Source organism: Nasonia vitripennis, chromosome 4 (assembly GCF_009193385.2).
Source record: "Nasonia vitripennis strain AsymCx chromosome 4, Nvit_psr_1.1, whole genome shotgun sequence".
Lineage (NCBI taxonomy): Eukaryota > Metazoa > Arthropoda > Insecta > Hymenoptera > Pteromalidae > Nasonia > Nasonia vitripennis.
In genome coordinates, this window is record NC_045760.1 from 26,932,085 (window position 1) to 26,946,100 (window position 14,016).

The window sequence follows — 14,016 nt, forward strand, 5'->3', positions numbered from 1 at the left end:
TTTACATAAGAAAACAAGTGCCCATATAAAAGCCGATCGAATATCATTATATTCGGCGTAACGATTTCCCGCGCGAGTCTTTGTGTATATAACACGGCCTTCCTTCGAAACACGCATATGTATATATATATATAGGTTCGTATAAAAGAAGTGCTTTGTGTCCGGGATAAATAACGAGTCGCGGCGGGTACAACGCTCTTTAGGCTAAGCACGTGCGGAGCCAAAGACGCGTCGATATATATGTGCAACTTTGTTCCGTTATCGGGCGATATTTGCGCGGAGTGGTATTTCCGCGAATTTTGCGAAATACGTCAACTTTGTGTTCGCGCCGATAAATCCGATGAGTAGTAGAACTTCTTCGAGATAATAGCGGCTTCCCAGTTGCTTTGATTGTTGGCCTCGATTCTTCATTTTCTTCCGAGGTCGTTCGAGTCTGGTGGTGTCGGAAATTTTAACCAGATTTTGACTAGAATTTCTGGTGAATTTTTTTACAATTAAGATGATTCTGGCCAAAATCTGAACTTTTACTCCACGTATTACGAAATGTACCTCACACAGTCAGTTAGACAAGTATAAATTACCTTTATCGAGCGTCTCTCTCTCTCTCTCTCTCTCTCTCTCTCTCGTCCTCGTACATTTTTCCCATCTACGGGGACGAGAATACCGCGACCTTATGTATTCGATTTAGCGAAAAACTCGCGGAGGTTAGAGACGCCGGAATCCGGCGACGATTACTTTTTTTTTCCTCTTCGTGGAGGCGAGCCAAGTTTCTTCGCGGATCGATCGATTCGAATGTGCGTGTTTTCGATCGATAGATACTCGGACGTTATACGGAGATGGTCTTTTACGCAAGACGAGCGGCATTGACCGCGAGGTTTTTCGTCTGGAATATGTAATGGTAATTAATCGATTGTTATTTATTGCGGCGGCAGGTAAGAGGATTTCGTAAATTGTTTTTGTGTGTTATTGATAAATTTAGATTTTATACTTGTGAATAGAAAAGCTTGTGAAACGCCTGAAGAATTACTGCTGGATTTATACAGCGACAATAAACTTTTTTTTTCAAAGAACGCGTACATCGGCGCCTCATAAAATTGCTCTGTCGCAACGATTTACGAGTATATAAAAACGAAAAATTTCATCCGAAAAATACTATCAATGAAATCTCCGAGAATAAGACCCATAAAGCTTACACTCGTGTTACATAAGTCGCTCCTTAAATTTTGTCCCCAATAAACTCCTGCATAAAAAGCCGTCGCACATTATATTCCCGCATTAATAATGCCGACAATGAAAAACGAAAATTCTCTTACGCAACCGAACAATCGAGCTTTTAATCCACGTCGCGCCCTATAAAATCCTCTGCGGACCCGCATCATCGCACCGAACTTTACATCCGCGCTGTAAAAAGGGGGGCTACGAACGAAGGGGTGCGCCGAAGCGCTCTTTAAGGGCTTTTCAAATAAATTAGCCCTTCCGCGATGATAAGATGTTTTCGTTCTTTTTTTCGAGCCTCTCTCGCGCGCGTCGCGAGCAAATATTGGCTCTCCCGAGTGTTTAATTGCCGATGTTTTTCTTTCTATGCACACTATACAGGATCCACATCGCTTATTGATTTAGGATTTTTTTTCTTTCTCTCTCTCTCTCTCGAATCTACTTTCAAAAGGATATACCGAGAGGAGAGAAAATTCACAAGAAAAAAGTCGCAGCTCTTTCAACAAAAGCATCAGCGCAGCGAATCTGCGGAAAAACCGCAGTATATATAGGAAAGTGCGCAATCTCGCAGCGAGGCCTGAATGAAAAACAGAAACTCGAGAGGAAAAAAGCCATTAGGAGCTTATCTCTCGCTCTCGACGAAGAAAAAACACACAGCGCCGCCGACACGTCTTTCTCCGTCAGGGCCGCGCGGCGGGAATAATAATAAAAAAGCCCGACGAGCATTGCGATCGAGCGATTTTTCTCGAACGCACAGGGCGACGCGCGGGAGAGTCTAAAAATACATCCGTAATATCGTTACACAGCTGAAGAAAGGATGTATGCGAAGAAGATTCCCGCCGAAGTGTGTCACTTGAGCATCGGGAGGAGATGAAGGAGAAAAAAAAAGAGGATGTATTCCGCGCTCGCCTTGAAAATATTCCTATCTATATCTCGAGGGAGACGAGTGTATAGTTGGAGGCACGAGTCGCGTTTTGCAATTGTAAATTAATCGTCGGCAGCGTTTGTTTTTCCGTTTTAATTTCTGATTATAGTGAAGCATTCCTCGAGCGGCTGAGATGCTTCGGATGATCCACGTAACGTTACGATTTACGAGTCCATTACGTTCTGAAGTGAACAAAACAAATTTAAGATTTTATATAGGTAAAGCACAGTTTTGGACTGCGTGAAATTTCTGGGTTTTCGATTGGCGAAGACAGGTAGCGCACAGGCTATTTATCGTTTCCCTTATCGGGTACTTCGCGCTAAGTGCATAAATACAGGGGTATATTGGCACCTATGTTTGCTCTGCTTGGGCCTCTCATGCTATAACTATTTCAAGTTATCTTATAATCAGATCCATAAATAGACAAGCCTTTATTTAATTTACTTAAACACTTAAGTCACGCCTATCCGTGACCTAGGTAGACCATATTTGCAGCGTGTTTATTTGCTAACCTCAAGCCGTGGAAAAAAGTGCTACTTAGGTCACGTGTATCGTAATGTAGTATTGAATTTTGTTGAATCTGAAAAATATTTTTTATGTAAGTATTAGGCTTATACGCTCATTTTTTAAAGTACCAATTTCGGACGCTCCCAGCAGCAGGAAAATCAGCCGTAATCCACGAATAATTACCCCCCACACACACTTGCACATCATAGCCGACTCATACGAGCAGCTTTGCAAAGCCTTACAACGATTATCAAATTGCCCCCTGCAGAACCGTAATTTTCCCTTTCAAAAAAGATCCTCCGCATATAATAATCTCCACCTGCAGACACTCGTAATCGGAGGAAAACAGGCTTACAGCACTACACAGACGGACACACAGAGGAGATCGAGGAAAAATCGAAGAGAAGAGGCTCGCCGCCTCGAGCGAGAGAGAAAGTACAGGCGCACAAGGCTTTCAAGCGCTCGTCCTCAACCCAACGTCAAGGCTCCGCATAGGAGCGTCTCATCTCCCAGAGCCGATCGACGTTTATACTCATACGTATACTAGATATAAGAGAAGGAGATGTTGGCGGGCTACCAAAATTCCGATCGCCGGCGCTCTTTCCGGTTATCGGATGCGCGCGAGGGAATTATGCGGAATTCCGAGAAGCCGACGCGCGCTGTGGACCGATGCTGGAATGTATAAATGATATCGCGCGCGCGCGCGCGGGCGAAAATATGCAGAAGCTTTGATTGGATAAGAGCCTCGTCGTAGGTGTCTCGGATTTATTTCGTCGTTTCGGTTAATTTTGAACGGCTTTTTTTTTTTATAAAAATGCACGTGCCTGGAGTCGATTCAAGGTCTTTGTCTTCGGCCGTGCGCTGGTGTTATAGATCGAATTTATGGCCGGCTCGATTCGAATCTTTAGAAAGGATTGTTATATAGAAGCTGCGAAATAGATTTGATCTCGTTAAATCGTAAAATTTACTCGAGTTTCCGCTCGTGGACTCTCGTATCCGTTTCTATTCGTTATCTGTGTCAATGACGAAACGATAAAAAACAAAAGTTGGGCCTCTTCCAAAAAGCCGATCGATCGCTCGCGCTCACTTTGAATCATCTCTGTTGACCAAGTTATATCACCGAGAAAAAAGAAAAACACGTACTCTTCTTCGAACTACTTTAATTTTCACAATATAACATACATCAACTCTGCGGTGAATCATCGAAAAATCAAAACGATTTTCTCGGAAGTTCGGACACATGCGAGAGAAAGAATCAGACCGCACTGGCGTATTATATGTATATAACAAACGCGAGTTAAAATTCTGGCTCCGGATGTTGCACGCGAATATTGTGCAACGCGAGCCACGCGTACAATACGCGCCGATGAATCATCGAAAAAATAATAGTAAGAGAGAACGATGCGACGGCGCCGGGGCGTCGACGTCGGCATTTCATGAATGGCTCGTCGGATGTGTCTTGTTTAGCCTATGATTACAAGATCTACAAGCGATGTTATATGCGCGAGAGTCGCTTCTTTTTCGCGGGTGTGATAAGGAGAGCCTTCGGTGTCTCTTATGAGTTGAGATAAGTGTTTTGGAAATTTCGGACTATCGGAACTATTCGGTGTCGATCGAATAATTGTTCACTCGTTTGTTGAATTATTTGTTCAGAGACTCGTTTTATCTTGTTGTTACAAGAAAGGAACTGATATAGGAAGATATAATCAAACGCTGTTGTTGCCGCCGGTTCTGTTTTTAACTTACGCGTGCAGAAAAATAAATCAAACTTACGTATACTTCAAGCGTTACACGATAAAAATGTAATTAAGCTAATTAAACCGTTAACCACACACATCAGTCGTCACGACATCGAAATTTCCGTCAAACTGTTTTCCCTCACGCAGGACGATTAACGCGACACACACACACGTGAAAAGAAACAAAACACACGCGCGACTGGCGCCAGGTTCGAAATATTTTTCAGCCGAATTCCGGAACGACGATCGTAAATCCTGCATCGAGGGGGAGAATCGAGTAAGTGTTCGACGATCGTTTTTTTTTCTTTCTACTCTTCCGAAAGAAGAAACGTGAAATTTAATAGATTTTCGCTTGTATTATATCCAACGCCCCCAAGTATCGCTCTTTGTAAACAGAATTACTGAATCATCGAGTAAACGCGGAGTGTAAAAAATTTCCTCAATGCCGCACATATGATCCCCATGGAGTTTTATCAGTAGGAAACGTTTGATAAAAGCAGCCTATGTAGGCAAAACCGTGTGTATATTGTTTACACAGTCGAGGAAAAAAAAAATGCCACACGTGACTTTCCGCACACACACACACACACACAGATCAAAATTCGAATAAGCGGCCAACCTCCTTCTCTCCCGTGTATTTCCGGATTACGTGCGCGAGCGATAACTCGCCTAAGTACTTTCCACATACCTACACATCGGCTCTCGACGTTATAAGCGTCGGCTCGAGATTGCTTGGAATTTAGAGCGTCTCACTCTGTCGGTGATAACGAACGTTTTACGATCTTCCAAGGATGTGACGCCGGCTTTCCTCTCTTCGCGACTCTGCATAATAAAGTCGCCCCCCCCTCCCCCGCTTTGCGGTACTTCAGTCCCGTGCGCTTTGTGCGCGTGTATATCGGGAATTTGTCCTGTCCGGTAATTTGTGCCTGTAATGCGCCCCGAGTTTTATGATTGTTTTCAGCGAGGGGTTACTACACGCTGCAGTAAGGATCGATTTATGCATATAGGGTAGGGTACACGGAATTTAATATTTTTTTAAGAGACTCGTGCTCGGAGCCGAGGATATTGAACCGCTGAAAGTTTCAGCCGAAAAATTCCGCGTCAATTGGCACAAGTAGCTTCAATAACGAAATTCCCGTGTTCGCGAGTAAAACTTCTGAAGGAGAGAGAGAGAAACGGCACACACGTCGCGGCTTTGTTTGTCGAGAGACGAGTTCTTCCGCGCTCGCGATAAGCCCTGTTCTCCGGCTCGATAACGGTTCGCACGATGTTATGGAATTGCAGACTGTGGCTATACCTGACATTCTGTTTTGACCTTTGGAAGTATTTTCCACGAAGATTGATGGAAAAAATGTAAGAGTCGTTTGAGAATGAGAGAATCGTGTCGCATTATACGAGCGGGATTACTCTTATAAATTATCCAAGAGTATCCTTGACTGAAAAATTTATCATTTTTTTTCTCCATCCTACACCGATCGATCGAAAACCTCAAACCTATGCATCGTCCGTCGGTCTTTCCGCTTCTCGCACGCATACTCACTCTTGTGGCCGAACAACGTCTATCTACAAATCCCGATCTCAATTCCTACCAGGAACTTTTCTCAATTGAGCCAATTAGCCAATTGCACTAATTAGCAAGAAAGGATGGGAGCGAAGCGAGAACACACTCTGGCCCCTGTCGTCTGCAGCCTCCTCCTCCTCTTCTTCATTACGATGAGCCGTCCGTCGCTTCTCTCTCTCTCTCTCTCTTTGCTTGCATTTAATTTCGTCGAATCCTCTGTAAAAAGTCGCGTGAAAATACGTCGACGATTGCATTGTCGCGACTTCGTCGAGCTTTTAAATTCAGACGAGTGTATTTTTAGACGTTATTTTAAAAATCGTGTTTGTAGAAGTCATTCGAGCGCGTGGAGAAGGTGCCTTTATCGCGGCGATATCGTGTGTGTTTTATTATGTAAAGTTTGTTAAAAATAGATTTACGTTAATCATTCAACGAATATTCAATGTAATAAGATAAAGGAAGAGGTATCCTTATGCAACGATAATTTTGTAATATAATAATCGTTATTTACTGCTCAGTTGCACTATACACTGTGGAATGTTGGATTCAGCAGAATAGTTGTATTATGCTTTTGTATAAATAAACAGACAATTAATCATCATTTTTCGCTACTTGTTTTGTAAACAGTCCTTCGGGCTTGATTCAAGAAAAATATTATAAGCAAGAATAGTAGAGGATGTCGAGGTATATTTGCAGCAATAAAGAGGCAAGATGGGTATGTGTAATATAGTAAAATTTATTTTCATATTTCATTCAAAAATAAAATTATTTGTAAAAAAAGATTTCTTCGCTCTCTGTCGGTATACTATATGTATAACATATATATATTTTTGTGTCTTTTTTTCATCTGTTTGTAACACGATGCTTCTGCGTAAATACACAACGATGCGCGAGCTTGGAATACTTTTTTTTGTTAAATAACGAGAACATGTATAATATTTCCTATTTTTACGATGGAAACTCGTCGTTCTCGCGCCTCACTACGCATTGGCACAGGAGCATCGCGTACACGTGTCTGTGTATGTTTGTTTTCTCTGTGCTTGTCTGTGATATCTCGCAGTATCGCTAAAAAATATATAATAATATATAATCATATACTCTAATGGGGTTTTTTTCACTTAAATACTAAATCACATGTTGTTTCATTACTTTCATACGTTTGTGCAGCCGCTGTCGCTCCTACATAATAAGTATATGTATAAAAAAAATTTACACGCGCTCGAAGAACCTGCGCATACAATTTGTTCTTTTTTGTTTATCATCGTGTCGAAAAAATTTTTCGCCGCAACAATATACTATAAATCGCCGATTGAATTTTACTCTATATGTATAATTTAACTATACTTTTTTCCTCGTCATCTCCTCTGTGACTTGTACAATCGTAAATAGCGACGTTCGTCAACACAGCTTTAGCGTTTTACAATAGAAAAATAAGATTAGAGCGCATATATAGTATAATATTTTCTTGAGACTTTTTACATAATAATATATATATATATATATATATATATATATATATAGCTTTTACAAAAAATGGGAGGCTACAGTATATACGATATCATACGAAGCATTTTTTTATTCGCACAACATTTGATTCTCGATTTGTTTTTGCAAAACAAAGATGCGGTTGGGGGTAGAGAGGGAAACGATCAGCAAAATCGGCGCGACGTTGCGACGCCGATTGCTCGTTTAAATTTTTTTCTTAAAAAGGCACACTGTGCAGTGAATTGCTTGCCCAGAAAGTCTGTTAACGAAGCACGCGTATAGACTTTCTTGAAAAGAACGGACAAAAAACGAACGAATTACACTTCATACGAAGAAAACTGAATATAAGAATTTTCACTTTATACGCTAGCTAGGCTCTTTTCCGCATCGGACTTTGCACAATGATTATTGTTCGCAGCTTTGACAATATATATTATTTAGAAAAAGTATACGCGTTCGCGTACAAAATCGAAATTTTTATTTCGAACAACGAAGAGTCAGCATCGCCATATTGCAACAACAACGACAAGAACCTATCGAAAGGAGCATATGGTTTACACGAGAAATGTTAAAAAGTTACAAAGTTCCTATGTACACAAGAAACAATGAAAGAGGGAGAGATCGCGGAACGATTTTCTTTTTCCCTCATTTATGTATTAGTATCTCGTGTTTTTAGTTTAAAAATCGCAAAATGGCGTTGCTACATATAAAAAATGGTATCCTTACATTTAATAAACGTAATCGTTTAGGCAATGTTTAGAGTCAGAGAGTAGTACATATTTCATAGCTTTGAGGGATTCACCTTGAGCGACTTTTTATCCTTCCTTTCTATGTAATATAATCTCAAAATACACATCGTCCACACGACGCCGCGCGCATATCATACAAGAGCGTCATGTATTATTGCAATAAATAAATATACTTTTCCTTACGCGTTATTATGTATACAATATATATATATATATTATCGTTTTTACCATACATATTTGGCATTCTCAAAAAAAAGTAAAAAATCACTCAACTGTATCCCGCGAGCGTTAGCTGTTTCTCGGTTACATGAAAAATTGCACCTCATTGCAGTAGGTTAATTGCGCGGGAAAGACTATCAAGTGTGTGTATTAGTATAGTGTAGCTTTTCAAAAAAATACGAAATTTTCAACGAGATTCTAAAAAATTCGCAATTCGCCTCCGCTATCCGATTATACTCAACGTGGGGCGCGACGCGCAAAGTTCCGGGGACTAGATGCACGTGCGCGCGCGGTTACAAAGAAGAAGAAAAGTTAGCATTTTGGCGTATGTATCGTGTGTCCGTGTACGTGTACGTGGAGAATAGGCGACATAATAAACCGAGTAGAGATAACTTATCGTTAGAAAAGAAAATAGCGCATATACTTAATGAAGAGCACTATAGCGTATAACAGCGCGCAAGCTTTGCGCCGGCAGTAGCGCGAACACCTTCCAAGGATAATCTAATACAGAAAGAAGCGGAGCCGCGACTGCCGGCGCGCCACGTCAATATACAGTATTCATAATTATGTATAAATATACAATGTACACAGTACAGTCCTGGGTCCGGGCGCGTGAAATTCGAATTTCCCGCCGGCCGCGTTCTCCAACATGGCGTCCCTTCCGACTCCCTATACATCGAAACACAACTATTCACGCGCGTCGTCTCTATAAGTACAGCACTCGCAGAGTCACTTTACAACACGGTGTTCCTTCAGGGAGCAGGGGAGCGCCGATCAGCAGGACAAAGTCCAGCCGATCATCAGCATCCTCGGCTCAAAACAGCTGGGGCATCGTGCCGATCTGACAGCCGGAGTTGACGTGGTCGATCACCTGCTCCTTCAGCCTGCTGATGCTCTCCTTGAGCTTGTTGATAACCTGGCTGAGGTCGCTGTTCTCGTTCTTCAGCACCTTAACCCTGTCCTCGAGCCTGGAGATCCTCTCGAGTTTGCGCCTGCGGCACTTGGACGCTGCTACGCGGTTCCTCTGCCTCTTCCGCTCGAGCTTGATGCGCTCCTGGGACTCCATGTCGATGGGCGACATCGGCGGCGAACTCGACACGCTCGGCACCGTCTGCGGCTCGTCCTTGATCTGCACCATACCCTGGCTGAGCAGGGACTCGGTGCTCTGGACACTGCCCGGCGGCTCGAGATTCGTGTAGATGGCGCCGTTTATGCTGCCGGGCTCCTGCGAGCTGTCGGAGTTCTGGAGCTCGTTGAGCGCGTCGACGAAGCCCTGGGCGTACTTCTCCTGGTCCTCGGTGACGAGCTTGCTGTCGAAGTAGCCGCCGACGGGCGTCGGCACACTGGGGATCATGCCGTCGGCGTTGAGGAACCTCTCGATGTCGGGAGTGGTGAGGCCGAGCTTCATGAGGTCCGGCGAGTTGATGAGCGGAGTTATGCCGGTGATGCCGGGAGTCAGCTGGCCGAGCCTCGGCCGCTTCGACTGGGGACCGCCCTGTCTCGCGCCGTTCAGGTCCAGGCTGAGGTTGCAGCGCTTCATGCTGCCGATCTCGTTGCCGATCGGCCCGGCGCCGATCCGATTGAGGCCGTTGCCGTAAATGACCTCCTGCTCGTAGAACGACGGCTCCATGGTCGGGTTGCGCACCATCGAAGCTCCAAAAAGGCGTGTCTCTCTCTCTCTCTCTCTCCCTCTTCGCGACCTCCGTGTGCGTGTGTGTGTGTGTTATATATTACGCACTTCGGCCCGACCGCTCTTACATAACACGAGAGCGCGGCTGGCTCCGGTGATTTTCCTCCTTCTCTCTCTCCCTCTCTCACACTCGTCAGTAGAAAAAGGCTGTTGCCGCCGCACGTAGGCGTGCGCTGCTGCTGTCTCTCTGACAGCTGACTGCAGTATAGCACCCGCGAACTTCACTGCCGGTCGAGCACAATAACGATTTATATACGAGTCACAGACGTATGTACACACGCAAACACAGAGAGCGGGACACACGTGTGCGCGCGTTTACGTATTACCGAAATACGAGAAGACACTGGCTGGCGGGGAACAGTCTCGAAGCTATAATACTCGCTCTCTCGCTCTCTCTCTCTCACGATGCGCACCGCGCAGGCTCTCCGCAGATTCTGCTTCGACGGACTAAACCGTACTGCCTTATATCTCGTGACTCACGGCGGCGCTGAAAATAGAAGTGGCGTCACGCAGGCGCACAACCATTGGCCGCCGGTGGCGTCAGTGCTCGGCTAGCATTGGTCCGCCGCTCGGCGGCTATGTCGAGGTGGAGGGAGACTTTCAAACCGCCGGCGATGGAACACACAGCCACGAGCGCTCCTGGCACCCACTTGTGCTATATGATCGTCCCTCTCTCTCTCTCTCTTACTCGCTTGCGCTGGAGAGAGAGACTATATGCTCGCGCTCTCGTGGGTTTTTCCCGCCGCTGCTACTTTATTTTTCGCGGCCGAGAGAGCGCGGTTATCTGTTTCGGCGGCTTTTTTTCTTTCATAAACGCGCTCGCGCGAGCCGCTGTCTCTAATGCGCTCTGTGTCGCGTTATTTTCTTGTTTACCGAGCACTATTTTTCGGCGCGTTATAGTTTACACTTATACTTTTTTTGTTCGCTTATCCGCAATTCTTCTGCGAGCAATTACTATACTTACACGCGGCTATCTCTCTTTGTTTTCCTTCGCGCGCTGCATCGCGCGGGTTTACACATTGTTTTCGTCGCGCGAGTCAATAAGCCGTAGGTCGATAAATGTGTATAATATAATAACACACAGACGAGGCGGCGGCAGGCACTAATGGTTCTGCGAGCGCGTTTCTACGAAGCGCGCGCGCTCGGTATATAAAAACATTATATAGGTGTGTGTAGCACCTTCGCCAGAATGTAGGGCTGAGATATTCCGGGAAGCCTTGATTTTTATTTTTTTCACCCTAACTCGCTTGCGTAACTCTTTTTACGTATAGTACAAATTGCAATCGAATCTCTCTCCTCTGATAAAAGGTTTGCCTCATTTGCATTTATATATTATTTCGCTAACGTCGTTCTCTTCTTCTCGCGCTATCCGTCTTTCCCTCGTTCGATTTTTTTCATTCACGTTTAGCCTCTCTCTCTCTCTCGCTCTTTCTCATTCTCTTCGTTCCTTATTTGCGTTTCCTTTCTCGCTCCGCCTCTTTCGCGCGCGTGCACGGATTCGCATATGCGCGCGCGACCTATACACGCGCACACCTACACGAGCACATAGTCGCTGCGGGTATTATATTAGGAGGGTTTGCAGATTAGAACGCGGCTTTTTTCCTCGAAAATTCGCCAGTACACGTGCGGCCTTTTTCTTCATTACGAATCGATCGAATACACACACAATGTTATACTTGTATTATACCGTTACCCTCGCGTATTTACTTTTACTTTCGTGTGAGACTAAGCGCAACCTTGAAAAATTACACGCCTCGGAGGAAAAACTTGTATAAAAATGTGTTTCTCTTTCATAAACTCGCGCGCGCGCGCGCGCGTTCCCGATCGAAGCGTTTATGAATGAAAGCATTGACATTGGGATATAATGCTTTTTTCTCCGTCTCACTCAACGTCGCGGATACACACAATGCGACATACCGTCGAACGAGATATTTCGCGCGCGTAGATAGGGGAACATTTTTTCAGCGAAAAAATAAACGCACCGAGTCTATTTTTATCCCGACGCATAAAGCAGCATCGCGCAGGCGTCTGTGTTTACACGCGGAGTGTCAAAATCCGAAATCAGCATGTGAATGGGCCCTAAAAATCGCAGCCGTAGAGGAGTAAAAAAAGTCGACCTTGAGAATCTTCGGAGACAGAGGCGTAGATATAGAAGCGCGTATAGTATCGTTTCCTGCGATCTTATCTCTCACAGAGGAAAGAGCTGCGCACTGAGCTGCACATAGCGAACAATACAAACTGTCACACCCATGGCCCCGATCGCGAAAGTGTCGACGCGCGCGCGCGCTCGAGATTTTTGTTACGCGTGAACGGCTCTCTTTTGCGCACTTGGATTTAATTAGCCTTAGAGGAGAGTCTAACCTTGGTGTAAATATTGTGTACTCGCATGTACTTACGCGCGACCGGCAAGTGGGTAAACTGAAATTAGCATATTTACGCGGAACATCTCTCGTATATAGTTTTTTTTTTGCTTTTACTTTTTGCGGAGTATCGTAAAACTCGCGGCGACGGTGCAGCTTTGAAAATTGCGATAGCGCGAAATATTGACTTTTCAAGGGTTTTGCCCATCGAGTATAGGCTTCCGAGAAAGTCAGCGCTTTTTTCCCCCCAAATAACGTCCGCGATACAAGTCGCTTCTCGGAGTTGTTTGTTTGGCCAAAAAAAAAAAAAAAAAAAAGAAGAAGAGCCCGATAACAGAGAGCTGAGCTTGTCTATACGGAGAGACAGATAAACAGAGAGTCTGATTCATCCCAAGTTTTCACGCTTCGAGTATATTGACACGCCGTGGTTGGCCCGCAGGTATAATTCGCTTATACGGCACTGTTGTGTTCAGCACCTCCGAGAGACGAATTATAATCTTGTTTGTCTCTTTCTCTTTCCCTAGTGCAGCGGAAGAAGCGCGCAGGTATATCATGCTGCCGTTGCGCTGCATCAGGTAAATTGTTTGCGGGCGCCTATAGGGGGCGGAGCTCTCTGCAGTACCGATACAGGTTTCGACTTGAAATTGGGGAAATCAAGTAGTCGAGTCTCTCTCTCTCTCTCTCTCTCTCTCTCTCTCTCTCGCTTTTGTATGTGTCTTATGAGTATGAGTATCTTATCCCTCCGCCGAGCTTTTCTCCCTCTCGTAAATCTCTTGAAAGGTTTTAGCGATGATAAGGTTGTAATCTGTAGCTTCTGCTGGACTATTGTGTGTCTTCGCAGTGGGCCTTATACGACGGTGTTTTTGAATATCGACGGAGCAAACACAGATCCTTGGGGTTTATTGCTTTACGGACGGCTGACACGAGAGACACGTCGCGACTTGCTGTTTTATTATCGGTAAACGCTTCGCGCGCGTGTGCAGTATGAAGCTGGACTTATTTTATATAAATGCAGATACCGTGCGCGGTACAGTTATATATTTTTCCGACGACTTTGAATATTCACGATTATATAAATAATACGTTTTATGTAAGCCTATACCTTATCTCTTTTTTATCATATATTTTATGGTTTATTGTAAATTTTTAAAAATGTTCTACAATACGAAGCGTAAAGCACGGCAGAAGCGCACGCGTGCGTTTTTTCACATTACTAAAATACCTCGCTATTAAGCCGCGCGGCAGAGTCGAGAGAAAACACGTGTATATATACATATATATAAAAAGACACACGCACATATATCAATACAAACATATTACGTGGACCGCCTCTGCAGGCGCTATTACAATACACGTGAAATCGCGTGCGCGGCTGCAGGCGCGTGGGCGGGACTCGGGCGGCGCTGACTCTTTTTTTTATTTCATTACATTTCTATTTCATCTCTCTGTCTCTTTCGGAATTAAGCAAACATAATTAATTTCCGTCCGCGAGAGAGAGAGAGAGAGAGAGAGAGTGCTGGAAGGTTGAATCGATTAAAAGCGCGCGCTCTGATGGAGAGCCGTTATAAT

The 14,016-nt window shown here is 44.4% G+C and overlaps 1 protein-coding gene across 1 annotated transcript; it reads right to left on the reverse strand.

The window, feature by feature from the left end:
- Window positions 1-7,561: 7,561 nt before the first annotated feature.
- Window positions 7,562-10,541, reverse strand: LOC100123087 (transcription factor AP-1). Its single transcript, XM_003427198.5, has one exon. The coding sequence runs from the start codon at window positions 10,043-10,045 to the stop codon at window positions 9,212-9,214; it is 834 nt and encodes a 277-aa protein (XP_003427246.1). The 5' UTR covers window positions 10,046-10,541; the 3' UTR covers window positions 7,562-9,211.
- Window positions 10,542-14,016: the final 3,475 nt, after the last annotated feature.